Here is a 16,993-nt window from a genome sequence, read left to right as displayed (position 1 = left end):
CAAACACAATCACGTTTCCTGCAGCACTCGATTCCGTTAAGCCCCTGAGCCTTCTTGCGTCTGGCTGCTCTTGAACTAAAACCAAAAAACCACGTGAGCAAACTCCCCTGCACACCCTGCCCAGCCATCCATCTCCTGTCTCCGCCCCTCTAACTCACGGTCTTCGCGTGAGCTGCCTTCACAGACATCCAGCAAGAGCCTCATTTATAGCCAGCCCCCCCAGGAAGCAGCTATCTGATCTGCCCAGGCTGTGACGGCAGGCCGAAGATGAAGGCTTTTCTTCTCCCCCTGCTTGCTGGGATTCTGTGTGTGGAGCAAGGTGAGATGCTGCTAATGATTCCTCTGTGCCTGAGAGAGAGACAGGGAAACAGCTAGAAATGGCAGGGGCAGAGGGGGATTTTTGCAGCACCGCTGGCAAAGATTCTGCCTTTCAGTGGGAGCTGGCACTTCTGCAAACCTCCCTTTGCAGGCAGCCGCTTGGGAGTGCGAAGCTGTGGCTGGTGCGTTGGCTGTCTTTCCAGCACTAGCTTGTGTGGATGGAATAAAGATAGCTCAGTGCAGGCACAGCAAGTTATCTCCCTTTCATGATGTTTAGGGGGATGCAGTGCTCTGGATAGCGTGATCAGATGTCTCCATTTTATAGGGACAGTCCCGATTTTTGGGGTCTTTTTCTTATAGAGGCTCCTATTACCTCCCCTCCCTCTGTCCCGATTTTTCACATTTGCTGTCTGGTCACCCTAGCTCTGGATGCAGGGAGGAGCACAGCTCTGTGGATCTGAGCTCCTTCCAACAGCAGCATGTCTTGAGAGGCCTAGAGGGAGAGAGGGTGCCAGGGGACTAGCCCTGGAGACCTGTCTAGTCATCTCTTAAAGAAATCTTTTATACGGTTATCCTCGGAGCCAGGCTCTTTCACGCAGGGCGATCGGTGCTTCTCAGCATTGCTTTCTTGCAACCCTAACTTTTGCAAGTTCTTCTACTGTAATTAGCTTCAGGGATCTGATCATGATGCCCGATACAGTGGAGTAAATCAGGAGTAACTGCACTGAATTCAGTTAAGCCGGCGCAGTGGAACATCGGCCCAAGTGAGATCAGACTCAGGCCCTGCGTTCTTACAATGCTGCAGTGGAATTCCTGTAGTATTAGGGGAGGGGGTCAGAGCAGTAGGTTCCGGTTGGAGGAGCCACTGGTTGATTCTTAATGGAGGATAATTTTACTCCTCCAGCTCTTCCTGAGCTCATCTGGTTTTAAAAGATAAGGAGGTCTGGGGCAGTTTGATACTTGGATGAGAGACTCCCAGGGATAAAAGGTGTTTGTGGAATAGGCTTTTATTTATTTATTTACTAAACCTAGGAAGAACAGGCTCGGTTATTAACCAATGAATGTTCACTTGTCCGAAGATTTCCCCATTTATAGTCTCCCAGACTCTGTTGTTTTTTGATCGTCTATACAAATGCATTAACCCCCTCTCTTACTGTTCACTCATATTAACATGTCACCCCAAGACCTGCACCAGGTGTCCGGATAAACTACAGCCTGAGCCCAAAGAAACTGATCAGCTCCAGCCCCTTGGGTTTCTGGCTCAGAAATCAAGGACACTTCCAGTTCCATGGGGTCCATAGTGAGAAACAACTAGCTGATTTCTTGCTGCTCTTAAGATGATCTTAGCTGCCCCCTCTAGATACTCACTCTGGATCCCACACCGCAGTGTCTAATTGTAATATCAACCAAATGGACACAGAGAGTGTGTTATTTTCCCAGTCCCAGTCTGTATGTGATCAAATCTAGCCCAGGGTGTGACAGAAGTCTACTGGCCCATGTGCCTGGACAGTAGACACCCTTTGCCAGGCAAATGGGGTTACTGTAGCTAACTTTGTCCCCAGAACAACAGCAATATTCCTTTTGCCATGCAAGGAACTTCTCCTGAGGAACTTCCTGTGCTTTAGCTGGCTACTCACTAACTTGCCTTGAAGACATAACATGGAGTTTAAGTGCCAAGTACTGGGCGGTTGAAGGAGAGCAGTGGCTGCGTGGAGAACACAGACAGAGCTGGCGTGGGCAGTAACGGTTTGATGCAAAGCCCAGTGATGTCAACGGGAGACTTTCCACTGAGTGCATTGGCCACTGGGTCGGGGTGTGAGAGCCTTGGCTGAGCTGTGATCTTTGCAAGGTCAGATTCCACAGGTCTTATCTAAGGCATTTCCTAAGGGCTGTGTTGTATCTCTCCAGTTCTTCAGCATCTCTAGTAGCTGAGCACCAAAAGCTTCTTCCCCTGGAAAATTGTCCCATTATCTGCTTGGTGGCAACTGGTTTTTGCTCTTGCATTGCTTAGGTTCTTTGTTCTGTAGTTTCAGTCACAGCCTCCTGAAATAATTCCTCCCTCTTCATTACATTTTCTATTTTTAGACATTTTTCATGAGCCTGTTGTTTCTGCTTTTCCTCTTTAATGTACTTGTTAGTACCGGTGTTTGACTTGGTGCCGTGTGACATTTTGATGTAAAACTGTAATGATAGAACATTAGCCTGGCACACATTGACTACGGCCACATCTACCCTAGTGCGCTTACAGCGGCAGAGCTGTACCGATGCAGCTGCACCTCTGTAAGATCTTCCTGTGGCTGCTGTATGCCGACCAGATAGAGCTCTGCCCGTGACAGGATTAAACCACCCCCGGTGAGTGGTTGTAGCTGTGTTGGTGGGTGAGTGACATAGCTCTGTCCACACTAGCAGTTAGGTTGGTATAACTTATGTCGCTATGGGGTGTGTTTTTTCACACCCCTGAGCAGCATAAATTTTGCTGACATAAGTGGTCGTGTAGACCTGGCCTAAAAGCTGGCTAACTGCTAGGTGTCACAATGTAATTGTAAATGGGGAATCATCAACGAGTGGGTGAATCTCTAGTATGGTCATACAGGGATCAGTTCTTGTCCCTACGCTATTTAATATATTTATCAATGACTTGGAAGAAAACAATATCATCACTGATAAATGTAGAGGTGACAGAAAAACTAGGGGAGTAGTGAATAATGAAGAGCTCAGGTCACTGACAGAGAGCAATCTGGATCACTTGGTAAGCTGGGCACAAGCAAACAATATGCGTTTTAATACAGCTAAATGTAAAGGTATACATCTAGGGACAAAGAACGTCAGCCATATTTACAGGAGGGGAGACTCTGCTCTGGGAAGCAGTGACTCTGAAAAAACTTTGGGGGGCCGTGGTGGATAATCTGCTGAACATGAGCTCCCAGTGTGACACCATGGCCAAAAGGGCTAATGTGATTCTTGGATGTATAATGGAATTTTGAGTAGACGTACAGAGGTTATTTTACCTCTGTTGTTGGCACTGGTGCCACCACTGCTGGAATCCTGTGTCCAGTTCTGATGTCCACAATTCAAGAAGGATGTTGGTAAATTGGAAAAGATTCAGGGAAGAGCCAAGAAAATGTTTAGGATTAGAAAACATGGCTTATAGCCAGGGGCGGCTCTAGGTATTTTGCTGCCCCAAGCAGGGCAGGCAGGCTGCCTTGGGCTGCTTGCCTGCGGGAGGTCTGCTGAAGCCGCAGGACCAGCAGACCCTCCACAGGCATGCTGTCGAAGGCTACCTGCCTGCTGCCCTCGTGGTGACCGGCAGAGTGCCCTCCGTGGCTTGCCGCCCCAAGCACACGCTTGGCGTGCTGGTGCCTGGAGCCGCCCCTTCTTATAGCAGTATACTCAAGGAGCTCTTTATTTAGCATAACAAGGAAAAGATTAAGGGTGATTTGATCTGTTAGTGCCTATGCAGAGAACAAATACTTAATAATGGGCTCTTCAGTCTAGCAGAGAAAACAATAACTATATCCAATGGCTGGAAGTTGAGGCTGGACAAATTCAGACTGGAAATAAAACATAAATTTGTAACAGTGAGGATCATTAACCATTGGAATAATTTACCAAGGGTTATCGTGGAGTCTCCATCACTGGCAAATTTTAAATCAAAATGGGGTGATTTTCTAAAAGCTCTGCTCTAGGAATTATTTTGGGGGCGGTTCTCTGTGTTTTATAGGAGGTCAGCCTGGATGTTGACAATGATCTTCTGAATCTGTGAATCTAGTACAGACATTGTTTATTGTACCTATTATAGGAGGAGGCAGAAGCCACAGTTACGATTCAGGGCCCGTTTTGCTGGCTTACAAACACATTAAAAAGCAGTCTCTGCCTTGGAGAGTTTACAGTCTAAATTAAGACACAGTGTAATAAGTGGGTGAACACACAAGTGGATGGGGGCTGGGTTAGGGTTACTGTGCTAGGAACATAGATTAGCCACAGAGCAATTGGGCAGTTTCAAATCAAAGGACATTTAAAAAATGCACCTATAAATATATCAGAATTATTGAGATCAGTAATTGCTCTGGGCAGAAACACAACAGTGTTGTAAATTGTACCTAGCTACTCAACATGAGTATTTGGAATTATGAAAAAAAAATCATTTTCACTCCTCTTTAACCATGTTTGCCCGCGTAGCTCTGGGAGAGGGAGTGGAACTGGATTTTATCTTGGCTCACACATCCTCAGAATTTAAGTGTGATCATAAAATGGTTATTAGTGAAAGGAAGGGTGGTCTGGTTGATCGGGCCCTAGAGTAGGACTTGGGAGACCTAGGTTTAAATTCCTGTTCTGCTACAAACTTCCTGCATGCCCTTGGGCAAGTTACTTAGCCTTGTTTTGTCTCTGTGAGGGTAAATAACATTAAAAATTCTGAGGTGCTCAGATGCTATGGTAGTGGGAGGCTGTATAAGAACCTGAGCTAGATTAGTGGTGATGAGTAAACAGGAGTGATCCAGGTTAAACTTGTGGCACCGATGGTTAAAAATGCAAACTGAGCTAAGATCATCTGCCTTAGCGTCACTGAGGGACAATCAATGTGGAATCTCTGCGATGCCATTTGTACTGACTCAGAATTGAACCATCAAATTAATCCACTGATTCCTGGGCTCCTCGGAGGACTGTGCTGTCTGAGGCTCTGTCAATGGGAGGCTTTCCTCTGGCTTCTGTGGGATCTGAATCAGACATGTGGCTCTGTAATCCTGACAGGTAGCTGCAGTTTAAACTGCTCTGCAGACTTGCTACAAAACCAGTCCCTTCCTTCAGGATCAGGCGGTGACATTTTGAGCTGGTGATGCAATGCTTGTAACTATATATTCTTGCTAAGAAGTGATGGGATGGAGCTGTTTGAAAACTGGTCTCAGCTTGTTCTAGCTGCATTCTCCAGACCTCTCACTCATGTAGTTCAATTAGTCTCTCTTAATAAAGCATCTGTTGATTGTTCTGCTTTGACCCTGGACTCCTAGGAGCCCTAGTCCTGAACCAGACTGGGTTATGCTAGGTGCTGTATAAACACAGCACAAAGACCTTTCACTCTGGGTGCTCAGTAAGAATAAACAGTGATCCCCAAAGTGTATGTAGTCGTTCGAGTGCAGCTGGGCCAATAAGCCAATAATCACAATGTCTGTATTAAAAAAATGAACCATCAAGAAGCACCCAGGCCTGTGTTCAGCCACTGATCAGAGCCCAGCTTTCCTGCCTTTGCTCACTTTACTGAGGAGCATTTCAAAATCTTGCCCGTCTTTTCATCAGATGGAGGAGAACCAAAAGAGAAGGTGCTGGCTTCCTGGAGGGTCTTGCAGCCACTTGGGGGTAGGGCTAGATCAGTAGTTCCCAAACTGGGGTTTGCAAAATGTTACAGGGAATTCTCGGAAGGGGAGGGGAAATTTCCCTAATGGCAGACAGAGCTGTCCCTAGGGACCCCGGGCAGCACGGGGCCAGCAGCCTGGAGCCCCTGGACTTCCAAAAGCTAAGCAGATCAAAGCAAGCATCTCTATCACACTGAGGAGATTTCAACTTCAAAACTCCTTATAAGAAATGGAAAGGGAGGTGGATATTTTTTGCTGTTTTTAAAATTAAACAGGCAGTTAGTATTGTTTTAAAATTAGGATGAAGAACAAGTTTAAGCTTTGTTGTAATGTGCGTTGTTTGCCTGGACTGCTCAAGACCTGAATGCTTGTGTAAGAGGAACTCTTTGAGTTGGCTTTTTCAATACCTTCCTCCTGTTTCACATCTGATACTCCTTGATGAAACATAGGAGCCTTGTCTTATAACTGGCTAATTCAAAGCGATACAGGCTACGAAAGTGAGATCTTGGAAAAGTGTTGCCGTTTTCATAATGTAATAAAAATACTGTAATGATAAATAATAATTAATAATAAATAGTGTGTAATAAGCATGTCATAAAAACACATTTTATATTTCCAAGATCACTGCTTTTATCATTTATGCTCAGGTAAAGGAGAAAATCCCTGCAAATATTCATTGTTAGGAGGGGGTTGGTGAGACTTGACATTTTAGTGAAAGGGGTCCACAGGTTGTTAAAGTTTGGGACCCAATGGGCTAGATCAGGGTGATTGGTGGGGGAGAGCCCAGTGTTCACCACCTATGACATGCGTGCTGTGGGTCCAGTGGCCTAATCGTGCCCCCGCTTTTACTGGAACTGTGGGGTATTAGTGGATGTTGTAGCCAAGGCCAAAATCAGAGTGTGCCCTGCCCACTGCTAGGTGGTTGTGCTGGGAGAGCTGGAGAAGAGGTTCTCTGTTCCCCACCTTTGCTAGATTAGCTGTCAACTTTAAAAAACAATGAGCAGTTGAAAGAGCACTTGACTCCCCACCTGGCCCCACTGGAGCTGTGTGAGTAAGGCACTCCCCAGTATAAGTGGAGCATGTGCTTGTAAAATCCGTGTTGCATCCTCTTCTAGTATCTAGGCCACAGAGGATAACAGCCCACTACTGCTTCTAGTTGGAGTTATTCCTTTCCTGCCAGTGGTCAAGGTCTGTGTTGTGCTGCTGAAAGGCCTGGCTTCAAACTCTGCTGGTGACCCATGGAGGTGGAGATATTGTTACATAAAGGTGGCAAAATCAAGCCCTGGGATGAACTTAATGCTTCAGATCTTGTTCTTCCTTAACCCATCCCCTCCTTCTCTTTGTCACCCTCACGCATCACTTCCTGTCCAATTTGCACTATAAACTCTTTAGGAAATGCACTGTGCTTCTCTATTTGTCTCTGTAAAGCATCTAGCATGTTTGTGGCATTGCAATAATAAGAACCAAGCTTCTTTGGCAAGTCAGAATGAATTATCTGGTCTTCCATGCGATACCCATCAATAAATAACACATCATGTCATTCCCACTTCATTCGTCAGAGCCAGTGTGAGCTCATATCTCGATGGCCGCCCACCATCCATTGGCACCTGTCTCTTTGCAAATTAGTCGTTATAAAATATTGGACCAGCTTTAGCCAGGAAGGAGTTGTTTCCCCCATGCATATTAGCCCAGGTGCACTGTGGATTTTTGTGCCTTCCTATGAAGCATCAGGTGATGATCACTGCAGAAGATAGGATGCTGAACAACTTGAACATATGGTCTGATCTGGGATGGCAATGTCTTCTGTATGTAACAGTGCATAATACAGACATGGTAATCAGAGGGGACTGAACCTAGGGTCTTGAGCCCCAAACTGCAGGCCTGTATCACTCAAACTAGAGGCAAACACTTGTAACTATAAGAAGGAGGTTGTTGAAATTGCTTGGACCAACCCGCAGATGGAGGCAAGCTCACTCTCTTAGCCAGTGTCATAGAATCATAGAAATGTTGGGCTGGATGAGACCTCAAGTGGTCATCAAGTCCAGGCCCTGGACCATCCCCAACAGGTGTTTGTCCAACTTGTTCTTAAAAACCTAGACCATCCCCAACAGGCGTTTGTCCAACTTGTTCTTAAAAACCTCCAATGACTGGGATTCCACCACTTCCCTTGGAAGCCTGGTCCAGACCTTAACTACCCTTGTAGTTAGAAAGTTTTTCCTAATATCTAACCTAAATCTCCCTTGCTGTAGATTAAAGCCAATTACTTCCTGTCCTACCTTCAGCGGATATGAAGAACAATTCATCACTGTCCTCTTTATAGCAGATCTTTAACATGTTTGAAGACTGTGATCCCTCCCCCTCAGCCTTCTTTTCTCAAGCCTAAACATGCCCAGTTTGTCAAAAGTGCAGGTTTTCTAAGCCTTTTATCATTTTTGCTGTACTCCTCTGGACTCTCTCTAATTTGTCCACATTGTTTGCTGCCCAGAATTGAACACAGTACTCCATCTGAGGCCTCACCAGTGCCAAGTACAACAGAACAATTACCTCCTCTGTCTTATATACAGCACTCCTGCTAATCCACCCCAGAATGATGTCAGCCTTTTTTGGAACTGAATCACATTGTTGACTCATATTCAATTTGTGATCCACTATAACCTCCAGCTCCTTTTCAGCAGTGCTTCCACCTAGCCAGTTGTTTCCCATTGTGTTTCTGTGCATTTGATTTTTCCTTCAGCACTGTAGTACATTGCACTTAAGCTCACTGAATTTCACTTTGTGGATGCCAGACCAATTCTCAAATTTGTCAAGGTCGTTTTGAATTCTAATTCTGCCCTCTAATGTGCTTGCAACCCCTCCCAGCTTGGCATCATCTGCAAATGCAATAAGCATACTCTCCACTCCATTACCCAAATCATTAATGAATATTGGACAGTACCGGACCCAGTACTGGCCTCTGTGGTACCCCACAAAATTTGCCTTCCCGGTTTGACAGTGAACCACTGATAACAGTTGTGCACTAGTTGCGCACCCACCTTAGAGCACCTTTCTTTACTTTCATTATGAGAATGTCATATAGGACTGTGTCAAAATCAAGATATATTATGCCTACTGCTTTGCCCCATCCACTCGGCTGGTAACTTGTCAAAGAAGGAAATTAGGTTGGTTTGGCATGATTTGTTCTTGAGAAGTCCATGCTGATTTTTCCTTATTATCTTATGTGTAACATTATGGCTTTGGAAAGGAATGTGCTGAGAAAGTATTTACAAATGGGTATCACAGAGGGTGTTGGGGGAACTTTTCAGAGGCATAAATAGCAGTTCGGTGCCCAGCTGCCATTTCTGCCTTTAAAAATTCCCTCCTCTGTGTTTGGGTCTAATCCTGAATCCTTAATAGATGCAGAGGAAAAACTACACTGGGTTCAGTGAGAGTTTGGCCTGAAATAGCAGCTGAGAACAACAGGATATGGTCCATTTTGATGCTCATCAGCAGCAGGCGACAGGGACAGGGACTGTAGACCAGGAACAAATAACATATTCTGGCAAGCCTCTAACATGGGGTGTATTTTCCTTTTGCAGCTCACTCACTGGTCTGCTTCACCTGTAGTGAAGCGTCCTCCAACTGGGGTTGTCTGGCACCAGCTACATGTCCCAGTGAGGCAAACTACTGTGTGACCACCTATCTTGGTGCAGGAATTGGTAAGTTTGGACATGAGCTGTCTATTGTCTTTCCCTAGCGCTTTCCCAGACGATGTGCTGCTCCCGTTCCAGATCAGTGGGTTTTCTTTCCGCTATCTGCTGGAAGGGTGGGACATTGCTGATCTGGAATTGGGGAATCACTCCTTGAAACCGAATGGCAGGAGAACTTTGCTGGGACACACTAAGGGGGTGGGAGCCGGAGCCCTCATGCTCATTAGTGAGGTTTGCAGCTGAGTGAGTGACTTAGAGGAGGGCACTGCAGGCAATGTCAGGCTTCCTGGGGGGCTGCATATCTACCCCTCCAGCATTGGCTGAAGTCCTGAAATGAGGCTCTTTATAGCTCAGTCCAGCAGCCGCTCCCCAGCAGTGGGTGCTGCTACTGCTGAGGTGAGCGAGGGCTGGGACTGAGTTCCCACCCGCTCCTCAGCGGCTCTGCCCTGGACGTGAAAGTGAAGGAGGCTGCCTGCCTGAGTGGCTGCCAGCCTTGAACGCAGTGAGGGGGCAGTTAGAAAGGGCTCAGTGGATCCTCCGCTTCTCCTCAGGGAAGCAGCCTCCTCTGCTCCGCTGCATTCTTGTGGCATCGAGCCTTTGCCCCTTTCCCTCCGGTTTGTTGGGGGGAAAGATGGCTGCCTTTGTCCCTGGACCGCAGGGGAAAGGACGTCTCCTGCATGTGCCCGATTGCACCCAGCAGCAATTATACTGCATGTGTAAATGCCATTGCCAACTTCTGCATTTTGAGCGGACTATAAGTAGCTGGTTCATGGGGAGGCACACTGATATTACTTGCGATGTGGTTAACAAAAGTAGTGCCCCAAATTTCCTGGTGCTCTACGCAGCTGTGTGCTTTGCGTATGGGTAAGGACGGCCCTGATCTCGTGCTGGTGCAAGGTTCCACTATTGGCATGTGCAAGTGAGAGAATTTGCATGCTCCAATCCCAGTGCCTGGCTGGTTGTGCATGCACAGAAGGAGGCCGGGTTGAAGCCTTTTTTAGTATATTGGTGTCTGCTGTTTAATCAGCTGTGCTCTGACCTAACTACTACCAGCTCTTTAAAGCTCTGAGGCTCAAGAGCAGGAGACAGGACTAGTCACCTCTGTGCTGTATCCCCGCAGCTCTCATTGAACTCCCAAGGCCCTGTCCCAGCATGCAGTGGGCAGAGTGTGACAATCTGGAATGGATTCTCAGGGTTCTTTGGCTGTTCTCAAATCCTGGCCAGGAATCTGAAAGGGATATTCCCAGATTGTTACATACGGGTCTGTAACTGCTAGGAAGAGACTAGTGCTGTTTTCAGAGTATATAATACCAGTAGTGCTTTAAATCGCTGGGCATTGTCTGGCAGAGCTAAGGCTCTGAGGCCATTAACTGCTGAGAAATGGCCTCCTCACCTGAGGATTGCTTAGCTACATCAGTGCAATTATCTCCTTTACAGAGCTAAGGAGCTCCTGTCCGAACTCTGGGAAACATTTTAATCTTGAATCTCTTTCTCTTATTTCTTTTTCTGGTTCAGGTGGACATTCTGGGCAGAGCATCTCCAAGGGGTGTGCTTCAGTTTGTCCCAGTGCTGGGATAAACATTGGGATACTAGCTGCCTCCGTTTCCTGCTGCAGTTCTTTCTTGTGCAACATCAGCGGGGCCACCAGTGTGAAAGTCAGCTACTCTGTGCTGGCTATGGCGATCTTGGCCAGCTTCGTCTATATCAGGGCTGGACTGTGATCGGGCCAGGAAAAAAGAACTTGATGCCCTGAAGAACCTGCTCAGGCTTCTCCAACAAGACACCAACCCCCCACTCTGTGCAAATCTATACTTACCGATGGTGCCCTTTCTTCCAAACTCTCTCTAAGATCCCATTAGACAATACCTGCCCTCTTGCCATTCACAAGGAAATCTTGCTGCTTTCACTGGGTGCCCCTCTGTGCCTCCTAGTAGATCTGGATTGCTGCTCCCATGGTTTTGTGTGCAGGAGGCCTGGGAAACTCAACTGAACAGTGCAGTCCCACTTGTGCTCTTAACTCATCAGGAAATGGTGGATAATGTTGGCAGGCATCTGCTTTTATACCCGGAGTCCCAGTTGATGGGGCTGATTTAAAAAAAAGGTCAGGGCTCACCAGGAAATGTTTTTCCCAAACCACCTCCAAAGCGGAATACTTAAACATCCCTGCCTCTTGCTACCGCAGAGACATTTCCCATCCACGTCACGCTAGGGATCAGTGCCAGACTGACTGCTGGGAAGGCATGATCCAAAACCAAACCTCAGATACATTCACCCCCGGTTGGATTCTGTTTTTTTACATTTTTTTTAATTCTGCTTCTTGGCTGACTTTTCTTATGTAAAACGAATGCAATGTGATGCATGTGAGCATCACACCTGAATAAACACCTTCCTGTTCTTGCCTGAGCCCAGATGTATTGTGTGTCTCTTTGCTTGCTGAAAGAGCAGGATGTGTGAGGTGCCTGTTAGCAAAAAGTTCTCAACTCATGGGTGCAGCACAACTGCTCCTTGGGACAGCTGCTCTGTGCTTCTCATCAGCGCCGTCTTGCTTGTCACTTTTTATCCTAACACAGACCTTTACCTCCCATGCCTGCCCCCATCTGCCCTCCACTACGGGCCCTGAGGAACGAACACTTGAGTTGATTATTCCCCTGCTCTTCCCAGCTGTGGTAGATGTAACTAGTCCCACAGACCAGATGCTGCTTTGTATTGCTTTACTCCCTAAAAGCCCTTTTGGATTCAGTCCATATGACTGAGGCTGGACAGGATGAAGCGTGAGTCTAGTCTACCACAGATGTGTCATATGGGACTGGAGCAAACTCTATGGGAGCAAAACCACTGCAGGGTCTGTCTGTACGTTAGATATTAGCATCTCTCCAATTCCTGCCTTCCATCGTCAGTGACTGGTGACGGAAAACCCTGCAGCTATATTTAAAAACAGCCTTAATGAGCAAACTCCTTTACCCCCTTGTCATTCCAGAGCGCCCCCATGCGGGCAGGTGTGGTGTTGCAGGCCAGCCCTTCCTTTGTTTTCCCCTCACCCAGGGTAGTGGCAAGTCCAAACAGCCTGTTAAATGCTAAAGGGCACCCCCTAGTGGAGGGTGTCATTTATTAACAGGAAAGCCCAGGTAGAACTTCAACAAAACTTTCACCCCAACATCCCGGCAGGTGATGAGTTCATCTTAGCCCATGTCCCCCACCTGAGTCCTATGTTCCCCTCTACCCAGGCTCTTCCCCTGGGGTTCCCTTGGTGCCAGTATCCGCCCTGGGGTTGTGCCTCTTGCCCCTGCTGGAGTAATATCCTCCTCTGGAGCCAGGGGGTCGGGGAAGTCTGTCCGCTGTGACCCTTCTCCAGGAAAAGCAGGTGATCCAGGTGAGTCTGGGCTTCCAGCCAGTGTCTGGGTGACCACCGGCTGAGACCAGGTCCCTTTGGGTGCCTGCAGACTGCAGCCCTCTGTCTAGGAGGTGCCTGTCTCCATGAGCTCTTCTGAGAGGCTCGCTGTCCCAATGGGTTCCGCAGAGAGCCCTGCTCAGCCCTCTGGCTCAGGTTTCTCCTGTGAGCTGCCCTCCGCTCCACAGGAGCCTCCCATCTGCCTTTGGTCTGCCCTCTAACTACGCATGAGTAACCTTTATTAATCAGCCACTCGGGGCAGCAACTTACCCCCGGCGGGGCCTTTATCACGTGGTCAGGAGCAGACTGGGCCCTGGTTCCCCATAAAGAGCAGCTAACCCCATGACATGCTTTATCCAATTCCCCATACATCTTACAATGTAACGGGCCTGATCCTTCCTCGAATGGGTCATGGTCTTCAGGATCGGGCTCTGGTAGGAAAGGAACAAAGAAGGGATAAATGGAGGTTGGTGTCAGGCAGTTTGTGCCTTGCTGTCATTTCAGACTTTGGGGCTTCTGGAAGTTGGCCACTGAGGCACCCCCAGAATACAGGCCCTTGGTTGCATGGGCCCACCCCTGCCCATGTGATCCTGTTGCTGCTGCTGTGACCTCACATGCACAGGGCATGCAAGGTCATGCTGCATGGAGGACACCATTTTGCAGGATGCGCCACCCTGCCTCCATTGGCGTGACTTCACACACATGGTGCATGCAAGGTCATGTCACATGGAAGATGCCATTTTACAGAGTGATACTGATGTGACCTCACAAACGCGGTGTCTCTGTGGTCATGCTGGTGGGGACAGAACAGGACACTTTGCAAACAGCTTCTTCTGTGCATCCATGATGATACCGGACAAAAAGGACATGGGATTTTATATCAGTACTAGAAAGGGACAAACCTTACAGAAACAAGACTGTCCAGCTAGAAACTGGCTGAATGGCTTGCTTAGATTTCTGTTAAATTTAATATAAATGAAGTTCCTGAGTTTCTAATATTTGGGTCTTTTAAAATAACTACAAAATTGTAACTATGTTTTTAACCCTTAAGTTACTGAGATGCACTTTCAACCTTAATTCCAGCTTAATGAAGATAGTTGCCTGGAAATTCTAACTCACCCTGGCTTTCCTGACTCCTTGGAAACAATGGTATAAGGCAAAGGGTCTTCCAGGGTGGAGGCTCAGCTGGGAGGAGTAAGGATAATGTTGTAGTTAAAGCACTGGTGTGGGGCTCGGAAGATCTGAGTTCAGTTCCTGGCTCTGCCCCAGATTCCCTGTGTGACCTTGGGCAAGTAATTTAACCTCTTTGTGCCTCAGTTTCCCCATACAGATGATGATGCTGGTTGAGCAGAGGCCTGTTCTTTAAGTTGTTCATGGTAACACAAGTGCGGCTCTACCGATTATGTAAAATTGTTTAGGAAAATCAGTAAAGACTGGTACAGATCATTTTGAGTTATAAGTTGGGGGGCGGAGTCACTACATGATAGGAGAGGGATGGGTGAACATAAGAATGGCCATACTGGGTCAGACCAAAGGTCCATCTAGCCCAGTATCCTGTCTACCAACAGTGGCCAATGCCTGGTGCCCCAGAGGGAGTGAACCTAACAGGTAATGATCAAGTGATCTCTCTCCTGCCATCCATCACCACCCTCTGACAAACAGAGGCTAGTGACACCATTCCTTACCCATCCTGGCTAATAGCCATTAATGGACTTAACCTCCATGAATTTATCCAGTTCTCTTTTAAAAGAGTGGACTGGAAAGAGTGAACTTCACCTTCAAGGCAGCTACCCCCACCATCTCATGATGCTCCAGGACTCACCAAGACACTTAGTCATCCTGATCCTGAATGGCCTCCTGATCAGTCAGAGAGTCATCACCATCTCCACCATCTTCAGCTAATTCCCGAACAACACTAGGGACGTAAGACTCAAGCTCCTGCTCTCACCTTCCCCCTCTAGGGTTATTTTCCTGACGCTGCTTTGTGCCACTTCCCAGCGCTCCCTCCAGGGGTACCTGGATCTGGAGAGGGTCATCCTGGTCGTTGGGGAAGAAGGCCTCTTTCAGCGCTTGCAGCTCCTCCATGCTCAGGTCTATAAGTGGCCCTGACCAGTCCTCATCTCCCTTGGGGTCTGCAGCAGCCTCCCTGCTCGGGAGCTCACAGGAGACGTCTAGCTCCTCCGGTGGCTGCCTCCCAAATGAGTTCTCCGGCCCGCCTTTTATACTTCTGGTCCTGCCCACTGACTTCCAGCTGAAGGGTTGAGTGTGGCGTGGCTCTGCTCACCAGGGTTCAATGAGGGGCCCCTCCCCCTCCGGGCAGCCAATCTGCCCCACTACGCAGTCCTATGCACTTTACTAAGTGGCAGTAGTTTGGATGAGACCTTAAAAAGCAGGTCAGGTCTGCTCTGTATGAACATTAGAGATTTTAGCACACTTTTCATAAGAGAGGAAGAAAATCTTTAGCCAGAATTTCTCCTCTTTGGAGAGTACTTTGAACTGGTTGGTTCCTGCCTTCCACCGCAGAAGTGGCTGCATTTCATTGGTGGCCACATGGTTTAACAGTCGTTGCTGGTACTTAAACAAGATCACAAGAGTTTCTGTTCCAATACGCTGTTTGCACATGCTCATAATTTGCCAAAATTTTCATTTTGGGGACTGAAATTTTCCATGCTGGCTGGCTGACTGCTGGAAGGTCACTTTTTTGCAAAGTTTGGACAAAATCCCTTCAGCTGTTGAATTATTTGGGGGGAAAAAACACTTTTATGTATGTGTGTGTGTGTATATATATATACACACTATCTTTATAGGACAGGACCACAGCCAAAACAATTGTGGTTTGATATTTGCCACAGATGCTACCTAGAAAGGACCAATGCTTTTGCTCTGTTTTGCTTTACCAAAGTTATGGAGAGCCTGGAGATGTTTTCCATTTGCAAGGCTTTCTTTGCAACAAAACAAAGGGCTAGAAACATGCTAAATGAGACCTGAAGTTAACCTGGGTATTTCTAGGCCCCCCTAATCAGTGGCTGGATCACAGCTAAGAGCTTCAGCACAGATGATCAGCTGTGAGCTTTAGCTATAAACTCTCAACAGAGATCAGTAAGGAAACAAGGTCTGCCATCCAAGTCCTAGGCAGTCCCCACCCTACTTAGCTTCTGAAAACAGACATGTACAGGGTGGCATGGCCAGAGATAGAAAATGAGGTGAAAAGTTACAAATCTTAACGTAGTTACAAGAATCCAAGCATGTCTACGCTTGCCATTTAAAGTGGAAAAAAGTCTGTTTGCGCAAAACCCATGGGACTGTCTTCACTTGCCAATGACTTTTTGCGGTGAAACTTCTGAGTTTCACCACAAAAAGAAAACCACCTCCATGAGATGCTTTTGTGGTGATGTGCAAGTTAAGACACGCTCTTCCTGTTTACACAGCTTTTAGCCTCCGGAGGATATCCCACAATGCCTAGGGTGTCCATGCTGGCCAGCATCTCTGCTGCCAGGTAAACAGACATCCACCCCTCCCCCTGTAAAGCTGTGGGAACTTTGAAACTCCTTTTCTTGTTTACAGAGCAAAGGATCCCCTGCTTGGAGCAATGCTGAGCTGCTGGAGCTGATCAGTGTTTGAGGAGAGGAGGCTATGCAGGAACTCAGGATGCCTTGCGAACAACCCCCCGCCCCCCACTTCCCACAAGACCCATTGTCAAAATGGAGAGAGCTGCACTTTGAGATAGCTACCCTCAGTGCACTGCTCTCATTGGCAACGGAAGTGCTGCAAATCTAAACACTCTCCGACACCTGAGGAATTAAGTGAGTACACAGATCAGTGCTTTTCTTTCACTGGTTCCCTATCACCAGTGAAACTGACAGTGCCAAAAGAACAAGAGTACTTGTGGCACCTTAGAGACTAACAAATTTATTTCAGCATGAGCTCATGCTGAAATCAATTTGTTAGTCTCTAAGGTGCCACAAGTACTCCTGTTCTTTTTGTGGATACAGACTAACACGGCTGCTACTCTGACACCTGACAGTGAAAAAACTCTGCAAGTTTAGACATACCCTCCCTGAGACAGGCCACCAAGAGGGGCTTTATTTGCCATTGCGCGGCACAGTGTGCAATCATTCCTCCCTGTGTAAACTGGGTCTCAAACGGTGCCAAATAACAATGGTAGCATTTTACACTCTGCACTTTAGCAAATGACTTCATAAGGTGCAAAGGGCAGCCCATGAATCAGGCCTAGAATCTCCTGCCATCTAGTG

The 16,993-nt window shown here is 47.3% G+C and overlaps 1 protein-coding gene and 2 long non-coding RNA genes across 3 annotated transcripts in view; 2 read left to right on the top strand and 1 right to left on the bottom strand.

Annotated features, from left to right (window-relative positions):
• Nucleotides 1–11,755, top strand: part of LOC116815144 (lymphocyte antigen 6E-like) — a 67,128-nt gene extending 55,373 nt beyond the window's left edge. Inside the window, exon 3 of the mRNA XM_075063296.1 lies at nucleotides 10,868–11,755. Coding sequence (XP_074919397.1) covers nucleotides 10,868–11,073 — 206 coding nt within the window. The 3' untranslated portion in view covers nucleotides 11,074–11,755. The remainder of the gene's footprint in view (nucleotides 1–10,867) is intronic.
• LOC116815145 (uncharacterized) overlaps nucleotides 1–15,395 on the bottom strand; it is a 51,389-nt gene extending 35,994 nt beyond the window's left edge. Inside the window, exons 1-2 of the long non-coding RNA XR_012655403.1 lie at nucleotides 14,563–15,395; nucleotides 12,977–13,171 (exon numbers count right to left, since the gene is read on the bottom strand). This is a non-coding gene — a long non-coding RNA (uncharacterized LOC116815145). The remainder of the gene's footprint in view (nucleotides 1–12,976; nucleotides 13,172–14,562) is intronic.
• LOC142046412 (uncharacterized) lies at nucleotides 329–9,329 on the top strand. Its single transcript, XR_012655402.1, has 3 exons — nucleotides 329–1,312; nucleotides 3,001–3,067; nucleotides 9,242–9,329. It is a non-coding gene; the product is annotated as an uncharacterized LOC142046412 (long non-coding RNA).
• Nucleotides 15,396–16,993: the final 1,598 nt, after the last annotated feature.

Source organism: Chelonoidis abingdonii, chromosome 2 (genome assembly GCF_003597395.2).
Source record: "Chelonoidis abingdonii isolate Lonesome George chromosome 2, CheloAbing_2.0, whole genome shotgun sequence".
NCBI classification, from domain to species: domain Eukaryota; kingdom Metazoa; phylum Chordata; order Testudines; family Testudinidae; genus Chelonoidis; species Chelonoidis abingdonii.
Note: the sequence above shows the minus strand (reverse complement) of the source record. Positions and strands in the feature narration are given on the sequence as shown.